Here is a 27,296-nt window from a genome sequence, read left to right on the forward strand (position 1 = left end):
GGGCCTCATGGGAAGGCTCAGTGGAGGGAGCCAGGGGTGTGCAGGGCATCTTGGGAAGGCTCAGTGGAGGATCCAGGGCTGTGCAGGGCCTCATGGGAAGGCTCAGTGCAGGGAGCCAGGGGTGCGCCCGGCCTCAGGGGAATGCTCAGAAGGGTATCTAAGCTGGGTGGCAGCTAAGTGGCCTCAGTTCTACGGGGAAAGCAGGACAACTCCCTGCTGGTTCCCCCACAGCTTTCTACTTACAGAAGAGACAGGGAGAAAGAGGGGAGTAAGCCCTGGTCTAACCCTAAGCTCTACCTTTTCAGTTCTTCACATAAAAGTGGCTTATGATCCACCGTTAACTGAAGAGAAAACAATAGCTAGTGACAGTAGCCCATGTTGAAAACAGTGACTTTCTCAGCCATAGAGAGACAGGCGCCATACTCGATAAAGGGCCCCAGGTTGTCAAGGCAGGAGGAGACGGGCTTGCCTTTTCCACACCTGCTTTGCTTAAACTAATTCAGAATAGAAAGCCATTTCTGAAACAAAGCTTTGAGAATCTATCGATAGGTCGTTTAAGCGAGCACACTCTTACTTGCAGGAAAAGGATGCCAGGCTCCACACTGCTGTGTAGAGGTCAAGTTTATGTTCATCTAATTAGCCACCATTACGTCTGTACGACCACTGGGCTGATTCTCAGCGGACTCATCGTTGCTTTGCTTTAAAGCAGTAAATTCATCTAATTGAGTATTGAATGTAGCTAATTAAATATGAAAATAGGACTGTGTACACTCAAGTTTCCAGAATATTCCTTAAACTTGTTGCTCTGTATTAGCATTTCCTATAGAAATCTGTTTTCCTAGTCAACTGGCTTATTAATAGAGTGAGGGAGAAAGGGTCACAAAGACATACATCTTTAGTTTTCTGGCAAGTCACGGTTACTGGGTGAAGTTTTGGCTTTTCAAAACCAACAACATTTATGGCAGAAAGAGTCACAAATCCTCTTATATGATACTTTTTTTGTAACTGAGAGGCAAAAGAACAGAAGCTTTCTCAAATCATCCATTCTTAAAGCTGCCTGGGGGGTTAATGAGAACTCTCCGTTCCACTCCCCCTCCCATGCGCTGCCCCACGTGAATGACCAGAGGCTCTACGGAAACCCCTCTCATTTGTAAGAAAACAGATCCAAGTAACAGCAGGCTGACAGAGGTGTTAAGCACACACGGCTCGAGTGAGACCGTGGTGTCTGCAAGAGAGCCCCACAAAGGCAGGAGCAAATTTTAAAAACCAACCCAAGTGTTCCATATAACATTGGTGACTTTGATGAAAATGATTTATACGAGAGAAGAATGCACAAACTTTAGAATTATAGCACAGATGTGGCTCCTGGCCCCATTTATAACTCCTCTGTGTTTCAGTTTCTTCATCTTTGAAATGGGGATAATAACACCACCTATCTCTTGGTGCTGCTGTGAGGATTTGACGGGGAAATGCATGGTTGGCGCTTAGCACATCACCAGCATGTAGTAAGTGCTCGATAGATACTACTATGGTTAGAGTTTGGGAATAACAGATACACACTACTATATATAAAACAGATAAACAACGAGGACCTACTATATAGCACAGGGAACTACAGTGAATACCTTATAATAACCTATAACGGAAAAGAATGTGAAACAGGATACATACCTACATATATATGTATAACTGAATCACTTTGCTGTACACCTGGAACACTGTAAATCAACTATACCTCAATAAAAGAATAAAAATTTTAAAAAGTACTGTGGCTGCTGAAAGGAATATCACTGCCATTTATCAACACATTTTACTTGCCATCTTGAAAATGCGCATGCAGATTTTTAGAGAACGTGTTAGCTGTTATAATTTTTCATTTGAAGCCTAAGTCCCAACCAGAATTATTTCTCTGTTGTGTAATCAAACAGCAAAGGTCATTAATGCTGAGTTTCTGGCTGACCTCAGAGGAGGCGGGAGGAATGAACGATACTGCCTAGTGTGCCCCTCCTTTACCCTCCCCCAGGCCTCCGTTCGTGGGAAGAGCCTCCTCAGAGCGTCCCCTGGGTGGCCTTCCCTGGTCCTGGAGGGGCACAGCTGGGTGGAGTCACGGGCACAAAGCCAGCTGAGCCGCAGACCTCATCTCTGCACACACCCTTCCCGCACAGCAGGTCAGCTTTAGCCGGATTCCAGCCACAGCCCTAGAGCTGCGAGGCTCCCTGTCCCATTACCCTGTGAACGTGAGATCTCCAGGGCCAACTAATTTATCCAAGAAGAAGACTGCACCCCTGGATAACCTGAAAGCACTTCCCTTCTCACTTGCCCAGCCTTTCACTTTAACAGTGCTTCTGAGTATTCTAAGTCACCCTAGGCAAGTGAAGGCTTTCCGAAGCATGAAGCAGCTGCTAAGTTAAACTTTAAATCTCACATAGGCAGGGGCCCTGTCTTGATGCTCCACAGGACGCCACAGTCACCAGAAAAGCACAAAGAACTGCTGTAAGTCACCTGATCCTACAACCCAAGGGTGGGCAGCAGGCACACCTTATACTCTCCTTCGAAGAGCTCCAAATATCTCAACGCATCCCTTAACACACGGCGCAGATCACTGGGATGTGTGCACTCTGTGCAACGTCCTTTAACGACCAGGCAACTTTGTGTGTTGTTGGTGTTTTTCTATTGTGATTAAAGGTACAATAAGGTATGTTTGCAACAAGAGGCAAAGCCATTGTTCTGCATCATTAAGTTCACAGCAGCCCCTAAAAGAAACTGTGGGCAGCTTGCCAAAGGCCCTAATGAAGAGCATCTCTTTGAATTATCTCTGGATGAGGAAAGGATCAAGTCTGAGCCCCAGAATATTTGATCCTCTTTGTGCTGCTGTTACAAGCGCTTACGGAAGCCAGACACACCGGACCTTCTGGAACTGTAATTTATGGAAACCTTAATTTCTCTGCTCTAATAAGGCTTTGCATAATAAGAGTGGGAATGCAATTATTAATTCCTGCAAGTGTTTTGTGAATTCCTTTATGCTACGGTTCAGGACTTCCAAAGAATGGGAGAAAGGGGAAATTTACTTAGTTGGCACAAGGGTAATGGGTCTGAAAAGTAGTTTGAGTTTCCTGAAAATAAATCTGCATGGCTTCCCAAATTGCTGACAAAGTGTATTCCAGATGGAAGTCATTTATCAGCAATTTACTGCAGGATGCTTTGGCCAGAAATATTTCCATATAAATTCACCTAGTAAAAAAACAAACAAACAAAAGCCAGGCTCCCTCTTTTTGAAGGCAGAGAGGGGAGGAGCCCAAATAACACAGACAAATAAAGCACAAGTTAATGCAGATTTGCAGGAAATGCGGTAGGGTTGCCTTTTGGAGGGTGCCAGTTTAATTCTTACATCTACAGCAATGTATGTGAAATAATACTTGCACGCAAGTTATTATAACTCCATTTTTACACAGAGCATTTATTTTCTATGCAGCGGTGAGTGACCGTATACAACCACCTTGGTGATCGTTTTGTCGTTCTGCTTGTTTCACTTCTGAATGCCTGACTCACTGAGCACCAGGGCTCACTGCACATGGTAACTTGGCAAATTTAGGATTACAACGTTACCATATGATCACATAAGGGGTGGGGGCCAGATCTCCAGTGGCAATAGCACTTCTGCCCAGACCTCCAATGTGCCCTCGGACTGCTCTGAAAGGACGGAAATCCAGCAAAGCCCTGAGCGTGAAGTCATACGTCAGAAGTATTACTTCCCAAACTTATTTAAGAGGATTGTTTTTTGTAAGCTAGGTGCTCTCCACACAGGAGGGTGGTGGAGGCGCCTAAGTCCCAAAAGATAAGATTTGTTTTGACCTTCTGTATGCCTCAGTGCCCACCCACACCCATCCCTTTTATTCACCCAATCATTAGAATTTGTCCACTGAGGCAGCCAACTCACAAGCAGCCCTGTCTCGCTGTGTTTTTAATGCGAAGCGCCCTCTGCTGGCTCTTGCAAAAATGGCACCCAATTGATGGCTAATCAAATTCTTTTTTAAGCTGAGTCTAGCCCCTTTGAAGACTATATTAATATACCATGTATTGTCATAAATTAAACAGCAAGCGCCGTTTTTCTCAGTATAACAACCTTCTTCTAATGTGCTAATGTTAACATTCCTTTGTAACAGAATTATGATTTTCTGATTACTGGAGAAAAATTTGAAGGAGTTAGAATGATTTAAGGGGAAAATCATTAACTGTCAGGTATAGCAGTGTGAAAACCTCCTAGGTGAGGATAAGACCGGAATATTAAAAAATAAAACACTCAGCATGAACATAAGGTAAGTTCTCTGGGTCATACCGTAAATACCCCATTTCATCTCCACTGAAATTTCCTGCTAGCGACACTGCAGAAGTTTAGAAGAGTCATCGGCTGTGGACGAAAGCACCCGAGATCAAGCCACTTGCTCTGGAAGTTCTTAAAGTTTTCACAGGAGGAGGTATAGAAATGGCAAGTGTGAAGCGTGAATCTGAACCACATGTTCTGTTACGAGAAGTTGCTGAGAGACTGAAGAGTGCAGTAGACGCCTGTGCTCTCCTGAAAAGAGCGCCTTACAACTATTCGTAAACAGAGACAAAACCGTGCCAGCATTAATCATCCTCCACGTCTTCTGCAACTTGTTCACAGGGTGTGTGACCACGCGTTGACCCTGCCTAGGACATCTGTCCGCCACTCCGGGGAGAGCGGGCAATTGTAAAGGAGCTTTGTGACATTATAGCTTGAACCACACCTTACGGCCCTCAGCATCTACTGAAATATTCAAATACAAGCATTTAGGTGCCACTGAAAAGGAAATCACCTAAGAGACTTAATAGAAAATATGCAGAAACGTCAGAGAGGCTGTCACATTCCAAGTACACACACGCACAGAAATCCCCAATTCCTTCCCCAGAAGTTACGCTCAGCCAGGTGAGTGCCCGGGCGCTCCCACAGGAAAAGAGGCAGCGCGTTGTTACCTGACAAACTTCGTAGAGTAATTTGTACTGCTCCTCTGGCTTCTGCAGGCTGCACAAACTGCATCCCATGTTTAGAGAACCGGCAGACGAAGGCTGCAGGACTCGCCGGCGCCCGGGAGGAGCAGCGCCTTCAGCAGGCAGGCATGAAGGTGTCCTCGGAGAGCCTCAGGTGCCAGGTGCTGCGACACGACACTGCACGCTGGCGGTGCTCTCCTCAGAGGCTGCAAACAACTCTCTCCCCTTCCACGCTCCCTTCCCTAGCAGCAGCATGCACGCGCACACACAGACACACACGCACGCACACACACCACTCCCTCCTCTGAGTGACTCTGGCAGCTGGATTGTGGTCCAATGCACACGCTATATATACTGCCGCTCATGCATATTAATCAGCCCTCATTGACTATTCATAACAGACAATGATACAGAAGCTATAATTGCCAACCATGACAGTTGAAATTTCTCTAATTAACAAGCAAGTACTCCGGTGGCAGGGAATAATAAAACACACTAACAGTTTTGCAAGCCATTTTCTGGCAGTTACAAATAAACATGACTGCATTTTGAGCCGGGTCTCTTAGGATAATCCTTAATGCATTTAAGCTAAGTAGAAATTCATTTTTAAATATACCATAAAATTTCTGATGATATAAAATGTATTTAATGCTGTAGAAAATGACAGCATATAAACGGGTTTTATGGAATGGACATGTTTTGAATCACGTTCATGTAATATTTAGCGCTTTACTATGCTGCAAGAATAATCCTCCACGTATGAATAAAATATAAAAATTTAAATTGCAAGATATATGCGTGAGTATGCAAAGTAACCAGGGGGGTGTAAGGAGAGAGGCTGCCCTAAAGGTGAGCAAGCAGATAATCATTGCCAAGGTGCATTTCCAATTCCCAAAGCAGAAAGTTATCTGTGAAAGGGCTCCCGGGCTAATTGGAAGGAAGAGAAGCGGCCAGTCTCGCGCATCCCCACAGCCATGCAGCAGTGAGCTAAGTATCACTGGCTCCTGCACATCTGTATCCAATGTTCTGTATCTGCCTAGACTTCTGTAGCTTTGCCCTGCCCTGAGTCTCAAAGAAGCAGGGACTTGTCATTGCCCACGCAAGGTGAGCACAGATAGGACTGAAGACATTTGGTCTTTGCTGCATTGCTTCTTGCCCCGCTTTCATTCAGCCTCTGTACTTACTATCTAAGCTTGATGGCTGTAAAAAAAACTTAAAAAAAAAAAATTTATAAACAATCGTCCCACTACCAGAACGAAATGCACAGTCAGTTCCTTTTTTCTCAACCCAAGTGGTTGATGTTTAAAATTCTCACAATTGGGGGCTTCCCTGGTGGCGCAGTGGTTGAGAATCTGCCTGCTAATGCAGGGGACACGGGTTCGAGCCCTGGTCTGGGAAGATCCCACATGCCGCGGAGCAACTAGGCCCGTGAGCCACAACGACTGAGCCTACGCGTCTGGAGCCCGTGCTCCGCAACAAGAGAGGCCGCGATAGCGAGAGGCCCGCGCACCGCGATGAAGAGTGGCCCCCGCTTGCCACGACTAGAGAAAGCCCTCGCTCAGAAACGAAGACCCAACACAGCCAAAAATAAATAAATTTAAAAATAAATAAATAAATACTCCTGTTCTCTGTTTAAAAAAAAAAAAAAATTTCTCACAACTGCTTCCACAGCCTTCACCCCCTTCAGTTTATAAAGGCTGAACTGCTTCTCAGGAGGGCTCCCACGTCTCCTGTCAAGAGGCATCACGGAGCCTGAAGAAGAAAGCTCCCTTTCTCTGGGAACCAAGACACACCTGTGATGTGAGTAAACCAGTCCCAATAAACTTCGGCTTGGGCTGGTGGCCAGCGGGCACAGCTGGTCCCATTTCTCACCTCTGTCTCAGGTCCTCACCTGGCGTCGCCATCTGGGCTGGAGCAGAGAGCTGAGGTGTGGCGCCAGGGAGAGGAAGCCGCAGACAGAGCTGGGCAGTGGCAGTGACCTCTGACTTGCTTTGATGCTGGGAAGGGGCCTTATGGATCCATGAGCAAGTCACTGAGACCTCCGTTTCCTAATCTCCAAGTAGGTATAATGCGAATGACCTTGCAGAGTTTTGTTGCCAGGATGTGAGAAAACACAGGTGGTTCAAACCCAAACCAGAGCCTATGTTTGTTCATGCCCCTGGCCTCATCCCCAGAGCCTTCCGTCAGGAAGTCCGCTCTCTTCTACTCCACACTAGATCTCAGATCTGCCCACTTCTCTGTTGCCCAGGGCCCGCCATCCAGTCTCACCTGGATGACATCAGGAACCTCCTGCCCCGCTCTCTGCATCCTCTCGTGCCTCCCCACTGACTGCCCCTCCTCCAATCCACTCTCCACATGCCAGGTTGTTCTTTATGAAGCAGGTATCCCACCACCTCTTTCGTTTGCTTTGGGACCCTCCGATGACCTTTCATCACACTTGGATTAAAATCAAACCCTCCGCCAGGGCCTCCAATGCCCCATAAAGTCAGATCCTTACCCACCGATTGCTCCATCCCCATCATCCCCCACACTCCCTCCCTACCCCGCTCCAGGGCTCACCTCACTTCTGTCGGGGCCTCTGCAAGTGTGGTTCCCTCTGCCAGAAGGGCTCCTACCCTTCTCCTTCTGACCCACCCAGCACCCCCATCTCAGCTCAAATGAAGCCTCCTTAGAAAAACTTTTGCCAGGCACCTTGTATGAATTTATTTCTCATTCCTCCAAATTACTGTGTCCTTTCAACCCATTCATTTCCTTTGCGTCACTCTTCAAATTAATGAATGATCCTGTCCACGCATGCTCATTTGCCTACTGAGTCTCCCTGGCTAGGAATTCCAGCGTCCTGAGAGCAGGGACCGGGTCCGAATTTGACCACAGTCCAGCCCCGTGAAGGTACTTGCAGAACACATACTCTGGCTCAATGAACACACGAGGTTGGCCCAGCGGTCTCAATAACTTTCAGTTAGAGCTCAAACCACAAGTGCCACATGCAGAGGAAAACAGCGTGCTTGGGTCCCCACGAGGGGATCACGGTTACTTTTCCTCCCCCAGTGCTGTGGGCCTTCGAATTATTTTTTTTTTTTTGGCAAGTTTTTGTGTTTCACAGTTAGCTTTCTTCGTCGTTTCACTGTACATCCCCAAATCAGTGTAGAAATGGGCCCTGGCTAAGTGGATGGGCAACTTCTGCCAATCCTTCTCCTGTTGCTTAGAGAACTTTCACATCTCAACCGAAAGCCAAGAGTTTTATTGCATAATGCCCTGTACTTCAGAGCGGTGTTTCTCAAACTTTGGGGGCTTACAAACCCTTCACACTCTTAAAAAATCACCGACACCCTCCCCAAAGGGCCATTGTTTGTTTATGTGGGTTATGTCTACTGCAGTGTAGCATGTTAGAGGCAATGAGAAATTTAAAAATATTTATTCCCTAATTCATTTAAAAGAGCAATAACAAATCCATTACAGATTAATATAAACAACATTTTTGGAAAAGTTACCATATTTTCCAAAACAAAAACATTTTTTGAGAAGAATGGCACTGTTTTACATTTTCACAAAAGTCTTCATATCTCGCTAGATTGAAGACAGCTGGCCTTTCACAGTGCTTTCTGCATTCAGTCCTTTCTGATACCGGGTCATAGAGGAGCTTCTAGAAAACTCCACAGTACTGTACACTCATAAGGGAATGAGAGTGAAAGAAAGAGGAAAATAATACCTTGGTATTCTTATGAAAATAGTTTTGACCTCAAGAACCCTCAGTGGTACCTGGGTCACGCTCTGAGAAGGTCGCTTTAGAAGGACACGTCCATGAGCTGGGTGTCTTAGAGCCTCTTGCTCTAAGAAGAGGAGGAGTAGAGAAATTACTCGTGCAAATTCAATTCATGGTTGGTTTTCCACCCACTTGTGATTAATTGGAATTATTTGGATTCATTAATTGGAATTAATTGGTATTATTTGGAATCAACAATGCAAAACACTCATGTACCCATTATAGTCAAAACAAGACTTTCTTGTGATAATCTGCCTTAAAACTACCCTTTACATTGGAAAATCATCTAGGGCATCAAGAATACGGTTTCGGGGGCTTCCCTGGTGGCGCAGTGGTTGAGGGTCCGCCTGCCGATGCAGGGGACACGGGTTCGTGCCCCGGTCCGGGAAGATCCCACATGCCGCGGAGCGGCTGGGCCCGTGAGCCGTGGCCGCTGAGCCTGCTCCGCAACGGGAGAGGCCACGACAGTGAGAGGCCCGCGTACCGCAAAAAAAAAAAAAAAAAAAAAAAAAGAATACGGTTTCGCTTTCAAAATGTTGCTTTCGCAGAGTATGTAAGAAATACAATTGTGTGAAGGGAGGTTCACCTATCTTGTGCCATACACGAGGCATTTCACGCCGTGGATCCAAAAGGCACAGAAAGTCTGCGAGCGACAGGAAGTCATTTACAACAGAACTGTTTTTGAGAGAACAGCTGTCCCAGGAAAAATGAAAACTACTGGCTGCCCACCGGCGCACACGGTTTGCCGAAGACGCTGAACATCCTTTCCAAGTTAGTTATCACACCATTGGAAGGTGCTTCGTAGGTTCACCAGCGCCCACGGCACTCTCCCCTCTCTGCACCAACTGACGCCCGCTTCTTCCTGCCTTCGTGGAAAGGAAAACTACAGTGCAAAGCAGGGTCACTGAGGAAAACACACTGAGAGAGACGGACAGAAGAGACACGTACAGTGGGGGCTGACGGGGACCGGGGAATATCCTTTACAATCGTCCTTTGAACTTCCGTAAGTCATCAGGGATGCTGCAAGAGTCAGCAGATGGAGACATCAACTCACGTTCACTTAATTGAGGATTCATCCAACTAATTCAAGCATATCATTTTCAGCACACAGACTGGGGCGTCTATTCGTCTGACACCTGTAAGACGGCCTTCTTGTTTTTCCCACTGTATGATAAGCACAGGTCTCAGCAAAACTACAGACTTTCAGCCGAACTCTATGTTCTTCTGGGAAGAGCCATGACAAAAAAGAGGAGGGACGATGGGGCTAAGGAGGAAACAAGACCATATGGAGCGATGGAGCCCTTTTGGGGCCAGCCCCAGCTAGTCGAGGAATAAATCCCATCTCCCCCCGGTCTCTGAGAGACCTGCCTACTGGCTCTGCCTCGCCTTGGGCTCCTTTCAGCTTGCTTCCAGATCATACGGATTCACTAACTTCGCTTCCTCCTGGTTTGAACCTCACTCTCACTTCAATTCCTACCATATACTGTGGCTAGGATACTCTCTCTTGCGCGCGTGCGCGCACACACACACACACAGCTGATAAACTCACTGCCCTCAAGCTGCAGCCCAAGCTCCGCGTGTGTGGCTCCGGCCTTCTTGCTCTGCCCCAGCTTCCTCTGTCTTCTCTGTTGTCCAGCAGCACTTCCTGCATTAGGTTCCTGCACGCCTCCATGACTGTGCACCTGCTGGGTCCCTGGCCTGGACCGCGCATCTCCATCACCTTCGATGTGCCCCTTAAATCTCCCCACCTCTCCCCACCAGCAACAGGGACCCTCCTCAGTGCTCACTGCACTTCTGCTGCCTCCTTACGGATGCTTCTCCCTGCGTGGTCCTGTGTCTGCATCCCCTCTTCCTCCCCGGAGAGGGCTATTCCAGCGCAAGGCCCAGGCCTAATCCAGCTGGATGTGTCCACCACCCTCCCTCAACCAGAGATGGTCAATAATGAATCAATACAGCATTGGGTATTTATGGGGCGCCCACTCTGTACCTGGCACTTTCCTGGGTCCTGAGAATATAGCAGTGACCCAAATGGACAAAGAAGCCTGTTCTTACCGTCAAGATCAAGGCCATAAACCCGGAAAAAGCACTTTTTATGTCTGCTAGGGTCTGAATGTTTGTGTGCCCCCAAAAGTCGTATGTTAAAATCCTAATGCCCCCATGTGATGGCATTGGGAGGTGGGGCTTTGGGGAGAGGCTTAGGTCATGAGGGTGGGGCCCTCCTGAACGGGATTAGTGCTCAGATAAAAGCCACTCCACAGAGATGCCAGTCCCTTGCACCACGTGATGATACAACTCAAAGTCTGTGACCTAGAAGCAAGGCCTCACCCATCATGCCGGCACCCTGATCTTGGGACTTCCAGCCTCCAGAACCGTGAGCAATAAACGTCTGCTACTGAAAAGCCATAGAGTCTACGCCGCTTTGTTACAGGAGCGCGAACGAACTAAGACAGCACCTTCGGGACAAAAATTGCTCCTACAAGCCCCCCTGCTAGTCACGGCCAGAGATTCAAAGTTACAATCTGTTGAGGAAACGCGTTAGTAAATTCTAGTTAACCCTCGTCTTTGTCAAGGTGACTTTTCTACAGCTTGTCTGAACCCCATTCAGTGACTTCTTGAATTGATTCTTGAACAAAAAGTAAGAATTGCTAGAAAGCCAAGTGTGGATGGAAACCACATCATCACAGGAAAGAGAAAAAGCAACTTCAAAGAGGTCAGGACACATAGAAAAATGTCAGATGAGTCGGAAGAATGTATCAGAGCAGCTATGAGTGCCATTTTATTTCTAAAAAGCTACCTAAACTCAGAACATCTACTCAGGACCTCAAATCTTATTTAAAAAAAATGAAAGGATATTCTTCCCTTGCCAAATGGATGGAGGTGCTGCTGTCCTGGGCTCCAGGTGCCTGATGAGGTGCTGGGTGCTGGAGACGGATAGCTCGCTGTTCTACTGGGAGCCATTTGGAGAGAAGGCGCACGCTGGGCCCCGCAGGGGTGGGGTGGGTGGAAGAGAAGGCGGGCTGAGGGCAGCCTGGCCACGGCTGCTGCTCAAACCCCGTGTGGGTGTACGAGCATCCGTCTCTGACAGCTACTCAATGAACCACGAAACAGGCCACCGGACACGACTGCAGCAAGAGCAACAGGGATCAGCCCCTGGGAGGCTGGAACGTGGGCGTCGAGGACGAAGACAGCCAGTGGGAAACAGCTCCGATGGGCCCTGACTTCAACACAAGCCCCGGGGATGCCCCTGGAGATGCTATTATTCCTTGGAGCCCCAGAGCATGTTGTGTGTTGCTGGGGGGTGCCAGTGCCTCTATTTCCCCGAGGAGATTTGAAATTCCTATAGGGTGGATTCCTGAGTGAGTCATCTCTGTGACCCCAGAAATGCCTAGAAAGCATCTGACCCCAAGGAGGCTTCGCTCTGAAAGGCATGTGGAAGTGACGTATGTCATAGCCCTGTGACCCTGCCCAGGCTCCCAGCGACCTTGGGGGTTATCTTGGCCTTGAGGAGACCCTGGTGGGTCTGCTCCAACCACTGGACGTGAGACCTGACAGCCAGAAAGAAGATTAGAGGCCAGGAGTCCAGGCGGGAGAGATGGAGGTGACAAAGAGACATGTGGACATGGAGATGGAAGAGACAAGAAATGACCGGAGAGGGTGTCGGGACAGGATGTAGGAGAATGAAGGTGGGAGCCCTGCACATGCTTTAACGTCCCAGGCAGCTGAGCTGTGAAGAGAGACTTGGACGAGAGAGAAGGAAAGCAGGTGACAGTACAGACAGCCAGGACGAAGACACCTCGGGAAGAGGAAAGTTGGGAGACATTCAGAATTGGAGCCGAGGGACACAAGAAAATGGTACCAGGCATGTTATCAGGGATTCAGGGGAAAGACTAGACTAACAGGCTGGAAAAAAAGTACATAAAGGGACAAATGAACATTATAAAACCCTGGAGGGACACAGGAGGAGATGTGACCTCATTAAGTTAAACATCTAAGTCAGAGGTCACAGACTGCATGCCGGACCAGCACGGCATCTTCACCTTTGGATCAGGTGCTGATTCAATAAGTCAGCTGTTTTCACCTAAATGTGTAGAGTTCCTCTTTGTTGTTGTTGTTGTTTTTACATCTTTTGATACATTTTCTAGGTCTGGCACACAGGGCCTTGCATCTCCATGTGACAAACGTGGGGCAAGTGCAGAGTCCAGGCTGCCGCCTTGAGATGGGGGTGTGGTCCCCATTTCCCTCCCAGGCCTCCTCGCTCGCAGTTTAAGCTGGCGCCCAGGTCCCCGCCGTTGTTGGCTTAAAATATAAAATGAGTCTGGGTATAAGACCACAGGCGGAGATTACAGGCCGGGCTGCTGGGCGGCCCACCTCCTTCCTGCACCCGGGGAAGCCCTGTCCCCCCAGGCTGGCTCTCCCGGGGGAATCAGGCTGGTCTCAGCTCAGCAGCTCTAGCCCAGGGGTGGCGGGAGGAATGTACCTGCAGGACTCATTGCCTATTGACTCACTACCTCCTTACTAATCGCCTGTTGTGAGCCAGGCACTATGGTTGAGGGATAAACAAAACAGAAAAGCCCTGCCCTCATGGAACGGCCACCCTGGACTTGACCTGGGGCCTCCCCAGGACTGCAGCTGCTCTAAGTTCACCGATGGCTTCTCCACTGTCAAACTGCAACACTCCTTCAGTCCTTGGTCTGGGTAGCTTTTCCGCAGCAACTTTCCACTCAGGTCTTCCCGGGTCTACGTCAGTATGTTCCAAACTTCCAGACACAGGGAGCTACCATGATTGTTGATATATTAGCCTCAACACTATTTACCTGATACTTTTCTTTAAAGCTACTCAATCGGTTTTATTTAAACACATGTATCTTTTGTTTGTTTGTTTGCGGTACGCGGGCCTCTCACTGTTGTGGCCTCTCCCGTTGCGGAGCACAGGCTCTGGACGCGCAGGCTCAGCGGCCATGGCTCACGGGCCCAGCCGCTCCGCGGCATGTGGGATCCTCCTGGACCGGGGCATGAACCCGTGTCCCCTGCATCGGCAGGCGGACTCTCAACCACTGCGCCACCAGGGAAGCCCTAAACACATGTATCTTAAAGTGAAACCTAATCCTGACTGTAAATGGAAACCATTATCACTGGCTATGTATTGACATAAAAAATTACAGTAAACATTATCACATGAATTCCAAAATATAAAAGGGGTTCGTTCTCATACCACAAATTCTTCTGATGTCCCACGTTTACCACGTCGTGTGGAATGTACATCCACTTGGCGCTCAGTTTCAGCCTCACTGTGACCTTGCCCATGTCTGTTTTGCCAACCTTCTCGATCTCCCCCTACCCTACCTGACGGACATCCCCAATCTCTTCACTCCATTTATGCTTTTATTGAGACTGTTAACTCTAATGAGAATACCCTTCCATAAGCACAAACCTCTGCTTGTCGAAATGTGGACTCCATCCTTCAAATCCCATTCATATTAAGGCCAACCCCAATCTCCTCATCAAAATTCCTCTCCCGTCCCTGGGTGCCCTGCCACAGCCGTGTGCTACAATCTGCACTGTGCTAGCTTCTTGGGGGCATGTCTGTCTGTCTTCCCAATCATTGAGCTTGAAGCTGGCAAACGTTACCCTGAGGGTCTGGAACAGAATGGTGACCGTGACCAGCTTCTTCCTTCTAAGAGGAAAGCTACAAGGTCCTGGAGACAGACACTCTGCCATGTTTTATGACCAATAAATAGTGATTCATCAGTAAGCGAGCATTTACCGAGCATCTGTGCTCCACACCGCACCAGCTGACGGAGCACGGAAAAAGGGTCAAACCTTGTCTCTGTACTCGGGGAGCTCAGCACCTCCTCTGGAAGACAGGACTGAGCTGTGAAGGGGGGAAAGGGGAAGTCAGCACTACAGACAGGAGACTGAGACACATTCCTCCTAATAACCCCACTGGGGCAACTACAGCAAAGCTCCTTGGGACCATGCCTCTGGGTTTGTTGTGATTCCTCCAGCCTCTGTGGGGCGGGCGTGATTTGAGCTGGTTGCTGCAAGATGGAGGGAATTCGGACCTAGGAAGAAACGATCCAGGCTGGAGACTGAATGCACTTCCTGCTGGACATGAAGCTGCGTGCCAGGAAAGGTAAGCCCATGGGAATGGTGGTCTGGAAAGCAAAGGGGTGCTGGGACAGAGTGACGTCTGAGAAAGTGGCCTGGGATGTGAAGGGGGAAAGGTATAAAATGGCAAGAGGGTAACACCAGGGTAGAGCTCACGTCGGGAATTCAGAACTGGGTGTCCCAACCGGCAAATTACTCTGTACTTTCTTTGGCGGATGTCAGGTGGAACTGCAGCCATAAGTGGATCTGGGAAACGCAGCTTCTCTTTTTCATTCCTGGCCAGATTCTAGGACTCAGGACAGGCCCCTGCAGCAGACAGTCCTTTCCAATAGCCTGTAACTGAGCCACAGGCTACTGGACAGTTTGCATCTGAAGGAATTTGGAGGACAGGAGAAGCATGAGCTGGATGGATGACTTGGGCACTAAGGAGAAGCTCGTTCAATATTTTAAAATCACTCAGAAGATAAACAAGTCATTGTGACAAAGAGACTTACTTGAGGAAGAAAGAGCATCGCAAAGTGAGGCTTCATAATTCACCTGTACCTATAAGGTTCATGTGCTATCAAGTCTGAAATTACTTATCAGGCTTCTATCCTGGATTTACTTTCTATATAAAATAGCACTTCAGAGAATAAGTAAACACTATTATGACCAATGGTTGGTTTTAAGAGAAAAATGCTCTCTCACCAATGGCAATACAAATTTTTTTTTTTAACATTCTAGGGGAAAATATAACGACGCAATATACTGGAGAACCAGGTAAGAACTACTGACGTTGTACCTAATCTTTAAAACTGATATACGTGTGTCCAAAAGCTAATAAAGTTCCCTCTAATATAAATGGCGGGGTGGTGGGGGGAGTAAAACACTAGAACACAGGCAGTACTCATGCTTCGGCTTCTGGTCTTACGGACAGAGCCCAAGGGCAGAGAAAATTGAAGTGATTTAAAATAGTCCCTGATAGGATATATCTGATATTAGTGGGCTTGTTGAAGCGGCGGAACAGTAATATCGGAGAAACACAAAGGTGTAAAACCCATTAATGTGCGTCCAAATGTTTTGATGGCTGGACCTCAACATCTTTCAGTGATCTGCCCATGGGACAGGCAAACTTGTGCTGGGTAATATCAACGAGAAAGCCAGTGAGTGGGTGCTCTGAAACCACAATTTATTTTATGGGATGAAGCAAGGAACACTAACAGCTTCTTTCACTTTGCACCTTTCACTGTACAGGTGTCCCCGTCAGCATTCTGAGTTCTGCCCATCTTGTTTTTGCATCCATCTACCATGACCTACCTTGGGGCAAGGTATTTTATTATAGGAAAAGGAACAAACACACTGTTACGTCAGCAGTGGGTGTTCTTTCAAAGCTTTGCTTGACCAAGCCATACTCGAGTCTCACTCACTTGCACACCAGCCAATCTTTGAATCGTGCCATGCACACTACAAAACGATACTTCTCCATCACTTGGAGTTCATGGACTGGTAAAATTAAAGGGGAAGAGATATCTGAGGACTAATAGAAGGGCCAGATACAGATCGTCTTGCAAGGACCTTAAAGAAACAAAAATCATCTGTTGGTACCTTAACTGAAAAAGCAAACAAACATAAGAATCATTGGACTTAATCTAAGAATTTAAAAAACAGAATGAATTTATATTTCCAAAATACCGCACTGTCATATTTGACTCTCTTTATAGGTTATTTGGTCGCTGTAGCTACAGACAGCCCACATTCCAGGGAAGCTGCAGAAGAACACGAAAGCCAGGCTTTTTCTGGTAATTTCCCTGGCTTTAGGAAGAAGGGCTAACCCGGGCGCTCAGAAGAACAGAGGATTGAGCATGTTTTCTGCTCACTTCCTTCTTTCCAATACTGAACTGTAACGCACCTTGCTGATCAGCTTTCTGTATCTTACCGCCTTTTTTTTTGTAAATTGAGGAGTAGCTAATTTACACTGTTGTGTTAGTTTCAAGTGTCCAGCAAAGTGATTCAGTCATACATATATAGCTATGTACTCCTTTCCAGATCTTTCCCATCATAGGTTATTACAGGATATTGAGTAGAGTTCCCTGTGCTATCCCGTAGGTCCTTGTTGTCTGCCTATTTTATATATAGTAGTGTGTGTATCCTGCCATCTGAACCAGCCCTCAGTGTTTCCCACGTCAATGGTACCAGGTGGGGCTGAACCGCAGCTCCTGCCTCACCCCCTTGCAGGGGTTCCCAGCCTGCTGGGCCCTCTGCTCCCCGTCACAGAACAGCACAGAAGGATTCCCGAGGGATTCACACAGACATGGGCTGAACCTTCCCTGCTTCTTTCCAAGCTCTTCAAATCCACATATTTTGCAATCCATGTATTTATCTCTGCTACCTCCTCTCCCCAAATTATATGCATCGGTGGAGAAACAAACTTTGCGCACCTTCTTTTTTTTAAAAAATTTTTAAAAATTGTTTTTATTGTGGTAGAAGTCACGTAATATAAAACATGCTATTGTAACCATATTTAAGTGTACAGTGTACAGTTCAGGGCACTAAGTACCTTTGCACTGCTGTGCAACTCTAACCATTATCCGTCTCCCGAATGTTTCATCTTCCTCAACGAGTGTCCCCACTGAACACTAACTCCCCTTCCCTCCCATACCCCGCCCCCCTCGCCCCCGGCATCTACCAGTGTACTTTCTGACTCTATGAATTTGACTGTTCTAGGCACCTCGTATGCGTGGTATCAAACAGTATTCTTCTGCACCTACCGGTAGAAACCGCGTATCCTTCCACATTCCTCTCCCCCAGCTTACGCCGGAAACGGAGGCCTCTCTGCTTCTGAACTCAGGCCCTCCGTGCTGGCAGCCGCGGCCTCCCAGACTGGACCCCTCCCACCGTCCAGTCTAGTCTGTCTAGTCTCTCCTCTGCTGCCTGTCTCTTCCCTCCCTAGGCCCAGGGAAGTGTCCCCATTTTAAAGGGGGCGGGGCCACGCTTGACTCCGCCCCGCCCCCTCCTCCTCCTGGTCGCTGCCGCGCTTCCTGACGGTGGCGTCGACGGTGCCCGCGCTCCTTCCTCACCTCGACACCACGTGGGATGCTCGGCACCTCACCCCTCCCTCCCACTGCCAAACGCGCTCCATCTCGGGTCACACTGCCCTCTCAATTGTCACAACTGAGGACCCTCTGCAAATCCTCGATCCAAACTATCTAAGCAGGAGGACACAGAGATCCACGGTCCAAGATGCACCTCCATCCACTTTAGGGATAAGCTGCTGTCCAAAATGATTAGGGGCCGGTGGCCAAGGTCACCCAGCTACTTAGTGGCACAACTGGGATGTGACCCCAGCCTTCCGGCCACTGTGTTAGGGTCCTTTTTCCTAGACACCACCACCTGCCTTGCCTTCTCCGGTAAGGTCTGACCCTGTGGACCATCCACTCCATCTTAATTCCTCCTTAGTCCTCCTGTTCGCATATATTCCTCATGTCCATGGATCCCCCTCGTGCTGGTTTCCCTTCCTCCTCCTCCCTTACAAATAAATGGGGAACACCTAAGTCAATTAGAGAAAGAAGAACAGAAAAACCCCGAAGTTAGCAGAAAGAAAGAAATCATAAAGATCAGATCAGAAAGAAATGAAAAAGAAATGAAGGAAACAATAGCAAAGATCAATAAAACTAAAAGCTGCTTCTTTGAGAAGATAAACAAAATTGATAAACCATTAGCCAGACTCATCAAGAAAAAAAGGGAGAAGACTCAAATCAACAGAATTAGAAATGAAAAAGGAAAAGTAACAACTGACACCGCAGAAATACAAAGCATCGTAAGAGACTATTACAAGCAACTCAATAAAATGGACAACTTGGAAGAAATGGACAAATTCTTAGAAAAGTACAACCTTCCAAGACTGAACCAGGAAGAAACAGAAAACACGAACAGACTTATCACAAGCACTGAAATTGAAACTGTGATTAAAAACCTTCCAACAAACAAAAGCCCACGGCCAGATGGCTTCACAGGAGACTTCTATCAAACATTTAGAGAAGAGCTAACACCTATCCTTCTCAAACTCTTCCAAAATATAGCAGAGGGAGGAACACTCCCAAACCCATTCTATGAGGCTACCATCACCCCGATACCAAAACCAGACAAAGATGTCACACACACACACAAAATACAAATAGGGGCTTCCCTGGTGGTGCAGTAGTTACGAATCTGCCTGCCAATGCAGGGGACATGGCTTCAAGCCCTGGTCCAGGAAGATCCCACATGCCGCGGAGCAACTAAGCCTGTGTGCCACAACTACTGAGCCTGCGTGCCACAACTACTGAAGCCGCACGCCTAGAGCCCATGCTCTGCAACAAGAGAAGCCACCGCAATGAGAAGCCCGCACACGGCAATGAAGAGCAGGCCCCGCTCACCACAACTAGAGAGAGCCCAAGTGCAAAAACAAAGACCCAATGCGGCCAAAAATAAATAAATAAATAAAATTGAAAAACAAACAAATAAAGGTGGATACACTCAAATGCCATAGCCTTTCCAGTCTGACGCTGGAACATCTAGCACAGATCTTAATTTCCTTCCTCCTGCCTCTCTATGTACTCCGGTCAATGGCAGTTCAACACAGCAGAAATGCCCTCTTCCGTCTAAAAATATCCTTCCCTTTCATTACCTACAAACACGCACCTACCACGTGAGGTTGAGCGGGGCAGAGTGAGGAGACAGGGCTCAGGGCTCTGACTACCACATTTCAAATCCAAGCTCCGCCTTCAATTTAGCACACGACTTTGGGACTTGGCAAGTTTCTTCCTAAGCCTCCGTTTCCTCATCTTCGCACACAGGACTGTTGTGAAGACTAAAGGGAAAGCTTTTATGAGTTACTCAGTAGAGTGACTGCCTCAAAGCATTCGTGGTAAGTTCTCAGTAGATTTCTTCTTCTTCTTCTTTTTATTTGAATTTCATTATTAATGTCTGCCAGAGATGATGCCAAACCCTAGTTCCTTCTCTTGAGTAGCTCAGTGTCTTGTGCCCACAGACGTGTCCACTAAATGATGCCATCAACTTTAGATGTGCTCTGACAGATGTATGCAGAGGCATGTGGGGCAAAGGGAGAAAAGAGTTCTTTCTACTTAGGGCACCGGAAAAAGCTTCCCTTGAAGAGCTGAACACTGATCTGAGTCTTATTTTCCCTCCTGGGAATTAAGCTCCTCTATGGACCACATGCAAACTTTACAGAAAAGGAAGCTTTGCAAAAGGGCAGTATCATGGCAAGGAAAATCTCCCAGAACATTTAGAACAGAATTACTCCGACTTTGCGGCGCATCAGAATCCCCCCCTCTAGGGAAGTGAGAGGTTCGTGTTTGTGAAATGCAGATTCCTAACCTCCACCCATTCAGTAGACCTTGGCACCCTTGTATTTCATGTAGGTGGTCCCTGAATCATACGATAAACACCCTGATTGTGGGGAAGGGTGGATGCAACAACAGACACCAACCAAAGTCACTTCTGATGATTGTCACACGCTCTCACTTCTTTCTAGGAGTGACCTCCGTGGCCTGCGTAGCAAACATGCTTATGGTTTCAGAAGGAAATGGCTGCATTTCGCAAATGTCATGGCTTAGTAAATAGTTACCTAGTTTGAGGGTCCACCCCGCGAAATGGTTTGGATACTCTGCCAGTCTCTTCTTCAGAAGGAAACCAGTTCACGATTCTCTGCTTTGTTCTAGCCACCAGGGGCAGGCAAGAAACACAGGCGGGTATAATTCACGGCCACCCCCGGGGGCATTCACAATAGCTAATACCTCAAGCCAGAGAAGCCACGGAAACACCTGGAAGCATACATCCACCCCTGCAGCCACAGTCAGAACAGGGTCTTTCTATTTTAGAACAATCACCATGACGACCACGACCCGATTTCCAATGCTGTGAAGACCCTTGGTTTTCTCGCTGCGTTGCGGCTGGTGTGTGGTGTGCCCGGCCGGGAGGCTGATTTTCACGGGCCTTTGAACCTCGAATGTTTGTATGTTTCTTTGAGTTTCATTTAAAGCCTGGTCTTTGAGAGACTGGGGAAGAAATCACGGATAATTACAGCTGAGAATATTCTCATTTCACGGCGGGGCTAACAAGTGAAACTACAAGTAATGATGTAATCCAACTTGTCAAAAGGAAAATAAAAAGAGGAGACAGAAGGCAGGTCAGAGCCTTGGGACCCGGCATGCCGTGTCACCTTCTAATTAGCTAACTGATCCTTTAAACTGTCAAACTCCAAGAGGAACTCCCCGGCTTGGAGTCTGATTAATATTCATATTTGGGCACAGGATGCTCTGATTCAGGTCCCAGTGGTTGTAGTTAAATGTGAGTCTTTAAAAAAGAGAGAAATAAAAACCTGCCTGGCCAGCCCCAGTCCCCAGGTCTTACATTCATAGGGAAATGAGGGAAGGCCACCCTGGAGTCTGTAATCCACGGCGAGCGCCGATCCTCCAAGGATGCACACTGATTTCTGAATCATGATGAGGACTTGTGTACAGAAAAAATAATTATTTTGCTTCTTCCTCCTGGCAGCCACATTGTTAGTCACACTCCATGCCTCATGGTTAGGTAAGGGAAGGATGCACGTAAAATTACACAGCATTCAGCAATATAATCAAGCATTTAATTTCAAACAAAAATAACTGAATATGTAATTTAATCAAAGCAAGCTAGAATCGATCATTTCGTTAAACTATGATAAGCGGCAACCTGGACTTTGACTTGTATGGCACAGGCTGCAAAAGAATACATTCCCTTGTACTACTGACTTCCCTTGACTAAAAGATGTTTTGATTGGGTGGAAACACCATTGAAGAATGGGTGGAAGACCTAAATAGATATTTCTCCAAAGAAGACATACAGATGGCCAAGAGGCACATGAAAAAATGCTCATCATCACTCATCATTAGAGAAATGCAAATCAAAACTACAGTGAGGTATCACCTCACACCAGTCAGAACGGCCATCATTAAAAAGTCTACAAATAACAGATGCTGGAGAGGGTGTGGAGAAAAGGGACCCTCCTGCACTGTTGATGGGAATGTAAATTGGTGCAGCCACTATGGAGAACAGTAGGGAGGCGCCTCAAAAAACTAAAAACAGAGCTACCATATGACCCAGCAATCCCACTCCTGGGCATATACCCAGACAAAACTATAACTTGAAAAGATACGTGCACCCCTATGTTCATAGCAGCACTATTCACGACGCCAAGACAAGGAAACAACCTAAATGTCCATCAACCGATCAATGGATAAAGAAGATGTGGTACATATATACCATGGAATACTACTCAGCCATAGAAAAGAATGAAATAATGTGATTTGCAGCAACATGGATGGACCTAGAGATTATCATACTAAGCAAAGTTAAGTCAGAAAGAGAAAGACAAATATCATATGATATCACTTATACGTGGAATCTAAAATATGACACAAATGAACCTATCTATGAAACAGAAACAGACTCACAGACATAGAGAACAGACTTGTGGTCACCAAGGGGGAGGGAAGGATTGGGAGTTTGGGATTAACAGATGCAAGCTAGTATATATATAGGATGGATGAACAAGGTCCTACTGCATAGCACAGGGTACTATATTCAATATCCTACAACCTGTATTCAATATCCTATATTCTATAATCAATATCCTATATTCTATCTTCTATCCTACTATATTCTACCCATAATAGAAAGGAGTATGAAAAGGAATATATAAAAAATGTTTTAGCCTAGGGTGTAAGAAGTTCATGTTCTACCTACATGCTTTTTGTGGAAAAGGCAGTTGGCTTAAAAAAATAACACCAGCATCCCAGACAGTGTCTGAGTTGGGTTCACACTCCCAGCCACCAACAGCCACGCAGGACACCCTTTGGGTTGCTTCTTTGGAAGACGGTGACATGAAGAAGGGTCCTTCAGAGACACTGGACTGGCCAGGCTTTTTCCTTTACTCTCAATTCACAGTTTGTTAAAGGCCTCCAAAGGAAGAATATAATTCAACTCAGTTCCAGAGCGAGTTCTAAGAGCATTGGCTTTTACAAAATATTTCCCAAATTCTAATCTGAGCCTTGCCTCTCAGGGTGTAATCCATCCTACATTGCTCTATCCTGTATCGAGATGCCACGAACCCCGTCAGCCTTCTCCGTAGGCATTCTTCTTTATCCTTAGACCTTGTTAAACATTCTTCAGCCCTTGCTAAACTTACCACTGAGCTATTTCAATTCCCATTAAACACGGGTGCCACTGCTAATGAACGCACATATTGGGGCCGTGATTCACACACATATGGAATACAAACGGCGTGGAACGGCTAGACGCAAGCTCATCCGTTCGACCAACAGATATTGAGGCCTAGCATGTAATCAGACACAGTTCATTTCCTTCCTTGGGCGGGGGGAGGGGACGAGGACATGCCACATATACAATGAATACATTTTAATGAAAGAATAGCCTCCTCCTAGTAAATAAATGTATACATTCCAAATGACTTGTGGGTTTTCCAGATTGAGAAGAAACACGCGGTCAAGCTGGTTTAGGACATAAGCTCACATTCCAGAAGGCGTTCAGGTATTTCTGCCAACTAGGGTAGGAGAAGGGTGAAAACCACCGCACAGCACCAAGATTGTTCTGGCTGGGTCACGCCCACCTGTGAAAGATGAGAACTAAAAAGCCAAAGAAGAAAGCCTGGCTCGTCAGGACCCTCAGTTCTTTCAGCCCCTCTGGATGAGACCTTCAAAATTAACGGTCAGAAGTGTTCTTGCCCTTGATAATGATTTCTAAGATGACTTGGAACATTTCTCATACCCTTGAAAAAACAACAACAAAAAAAGCTGACACACTCCAGATTCACTCCCACCCATGTGGAGTTGAGACCACTGGGAAAACCCACCAGGACTGCCAAGCCTGACCTGTGAACTCCACACTGGAGAAATCCAGTATTAAGTCAGGGAAAGTCTTGACATCTCACTTCCAAAGTTGAGGCACAGCGTCTGTGGATTGTTCCAGGCGACATCCTGAGCTGTGTTTCCTGGAGCTTCAAATACTCCTTCGGGTGGGGGGCAGGCTCTAGGGACACCCTAAGTGGCTCAATTCCACAGGCAGTAAAGTAATTAATGGTATCTTTCAGGGCAAGCACCGTAAAGAAAAAAAAACTGCTCTCAAATTTTGACTGCTAAGGAATGACTGGTACAGCCCATATTTGTGTTGTGGGGAGTAGCTATGTGAGAAAGAGAAAGACCTAGAAGGAGAGGAACATCTTGGCTGCAAATACCCAAGCCAGCCCCTCAGCCCGGTTACAACTCTGAACCGTCAGATCACAAATGCTGAACACGCTGACTTTCAGTGTCTACGGGGAACACATGCCATGGATCAAAGAGCACACTGATTAATCCAACAGGGACCAAAGTCTGTCACTTCGGTCATGGTGCACGGATGTGCGAAACGGGGTCACTAAAGAGTAAATGAAGAGGAGAAAAACACCAGAGCAAAACTGGTATCAGAAAGGGGCTCGACTGCCAACTCCCTGTCTATACGCAACTTGAGGAGGTAGGTGAATAGCCTTCCTCCCCAGCACATCCCCCCACGTGTGTTAAAGCAGGGCTTCCCCTTTCGTAAAACAATGACCCGCCTGCCGATGCCAGGTAACTCTCACTCACACCATCATCTTTTAATATCACACGAGGTCATCCGCTTTCCCGCTACTGAATCCCCCAGACCCACTAGCTTCTTGTCACACACACAGCCCTGTAAACAGAGATTTAAAGATAACTCTGCTCACGTTGTTTATTGGGAAGTCAGTTCTCGTAAGTAACAGGAATCCATTGCTAGAAGAAACAGTGAACACAGGGAGAAAACTGGGAGAGCCTCACACAATTGGATCTCGACCGGTGTATGTAAGAAATGAGCTGCCATGTGTTTACAGGCCAGCTGGCTCGGCTGGTTGGAACACGGCTGCAGCTGAGGCCACTGTGGTGAGTCTGATTCCCATGTGAAAAGGACAAAGGGCCTCAGGGCTACAGAATGAATCCTTAATCTCCACCCATCATCCCACATATATACACTCTTGGGATGAGGGCGGAACACAGGACTAAAGCAAAGACACAGCCAATATGGTAGATTGGTAGTGGGGTCTCAAGCAGAGGCGCGGTAGGAGGTGGACTGATACCTAAGCAGAAGACACTTTTCTTTGCCAGCAACATGATGACACTCATTTGCTATTTTCCCCCCAAGAGACCACAACACGTCTGCCACACAGAGCTCTCCAGAACTGATATGGAAATATACACTTTGGGTAATTCTCTTTAAATTCACTTTCCTCTCATTTCACGGAGGGCAGAGCCATGTGCTGGGAACTCCATGCTGACAGGGAACCGAAGGTAACGTCAAGTCAGTTCTGCCTGGGCTTCTAATGCATCCCAGAGCCCCCCAACTGGTGGCGTTATTAAGGCACTCATCTCATACTTGGAATTCCAGAGTACATGCTCTCTCTTCGGGGCAACGTATTTTATTTGGTTTCAAGTTTTGAGCTCGTCCAGTGCTATCCCCAACACCATGCTAGACACTTGACTAAAAGCACACAGTAGAATGAATTTGTAAGTTATTCACGAAGTAACAACTGGTGCCAGGAAGACAAGCTTTCCACAGGAAATTCTTTTTCACCGGCCACGTGTTTGTTTTTTTCAAAGTCCCCCGCAGTTGTTTTTGACTTGTCCCTCTGCCTAATTTATTGGGCAGCTGTCAAACATGCACATTCTCTTGTCTCGTATCTGACATTTGTACAGAGAGGAATGACATTGGAAACGTGCCGCGGACAGACAGACACTCTGAGACTGAATAATGAGAAAGAAAAAAAAGTGTAATGATGAGAGAAAACAGCTGGGAGAAAGTACGCTACTTCCTTTGCAGCCAGGCAGGCCTGTGAGTGCCTTCACGGTAATTCTGGAAGATTCCACAGAAATGGACTTACTTCACAGAAACACTTCCTTTACACTGGTTTTTTTTTTTTTTTTAAAGCACAGTAATTTCCATGTACATAAAGTCGTTTTCTTCATGCTTGAAGTATATGAAAATCCATATATACATAGTTTTTTATAATCTTATACTTGTAGACAATATCTATACAATACATAGTTTTTTATAATCTTACTTTTAGACAATGATTTTGTCTACTGTCAATATTGTAGACAACCATCAATAGTCAACAATGTGGATATTATAATGAAAAACACAGTCTGAAGGACTTTCTTAAACGTCTCAGGAGAGAATGCCTAATGCCTCCAAGTGGGCCAAACAATATGATTCTGAAACCCTCACACGCACAGACCATTGATCTCCGTATAAGCCCATGAAGCATTGTTACTGAGCTAACACTCATTCTTTTTGATCTCTTTCCATTTCCTGCATTGTATTCAGTGTTTCTTATCCTCGTCCAACATCAACAGGTCATTTCACAGAGGGGTCAGGGTTGGCCAATATAAATAACCATTATAAAACCTCTAGCACGCTTTAAGTCAACAATCAAAGTGGCCTACACTGTTTGAAAAATAAATTCCAAATATTTTCACGGCAGAGGGTAGTCAAGGCCTGTGAAAAGTACAGGTACAGATTACAGCTAAATAATCAGATGGCGGCAAGCTAACCTAGCACACGGTTCCCTATTTTTAAACCAGCTTGAAAACAAACAGCAATGGCAGTGCCCCTGGGGCAGGACGGTAAGCCTGGGCTCTGTACCACAGGCAGGTATGTTTCAGAAGACTTTCATGCACGTGGCTGAAATGCCCGCCACATACATCAACACAAGGGGTCTCAGCCTAACCTACAAGAGCCAGCAAGTTAGAGAGCCCAGACTCAGAGGCAATGATTCTCTTAGTTTCTAGGTGCCTCCTCCCCAAGCCCCTGCATGACCCATTAGCAATGACTCCCACCCAACCCCACCTGGGCAAGGTGATGCGCTGCAACATCAGCGTAGCACCAAACTCTCCCTTGACACGGGGGTCAGAGAAAGGGGTCGATGTGAATAGTTCAAGAATTACCAACATCTGGCTTTGGGAAGCACTGCATGTATCCTGACTCCAGATTTACCTCTTCCGTCCGCTTTACCTCGGTTGTTATTGGAATTATGTGCATTACCTAAGAACACAGTCATTAAGCTGGGTGGAGCAGTGTCTATAAACCCTAAAGACCAAGCAAGCCAAGGATAACACTGACTGACCATGACTATGGTGAAGATCTACATTTATTGCTGTGGAGAGACTGCTAGAACGTGGTGCTGACTGAGAAACAGGAGGTTCTAGGACAAGCATGAACAGTGTGGAATTATTTTACATAGAGAACTAAATAGGTGGATTTAAAAAAAACGCATGCAGGGCTTCCCTGGTGGCGCAGTGGTTGAGAGTCCGCCTGCCGATGCGGGGGACGC

At 46.8% G+C, this 27,296-nt stretch overlaps 1 protein-coding gene across 3 annotated transcripts in view; it reads right to left on the reverse strand.

Moving 5' to 3' along the window:
* PDZRN3 (PDZ domain containing ring finger 3) overlaps nucleotides 1-27,296 on the reverse strand; it is a 247,078-nt gene that overhangs the window by 51,589 nt on the left and 168,193 nt on the right. Inside the window, exon 1 of one of the 3 annotated variants that reach the window (XM_027121411.1) lies at nucleotides 4,993-5,166. The exons of the other annotated variants lie outside the window; for them this stretch is intronic. Coding sequence (XP_026977212.1) covers nucleotides 4,993-5,061 — 69 coding nt within the window. The 5' untranslated portion in view covers nucleotides 5,062-5,166. Of the gene's footprint in view, nucleotides 1-4,992; nucleotides 5,167-27,296 lie in introns of those variants that run through there. 3 annotated transcript variants of the gene reach the window in all.

This window comes from Aethalodelphis obliquidens, unplaced genomic scaffold, assembly GCF_003676395.1.
Source record: "Aethalodelphis obliquidens isolate GAN/ISIS:26980383/991018 unplaced genomic scaffold, ASM367639v1 scaffold22, whole genome shotgun sequence".
Lineage (NCBI taxonomy): Eukaryota > Metazoa > Chordata > Mammalia > Artiodactyla > Delphinidae > Aethalodelphis > Aethalodelphis obliquidens.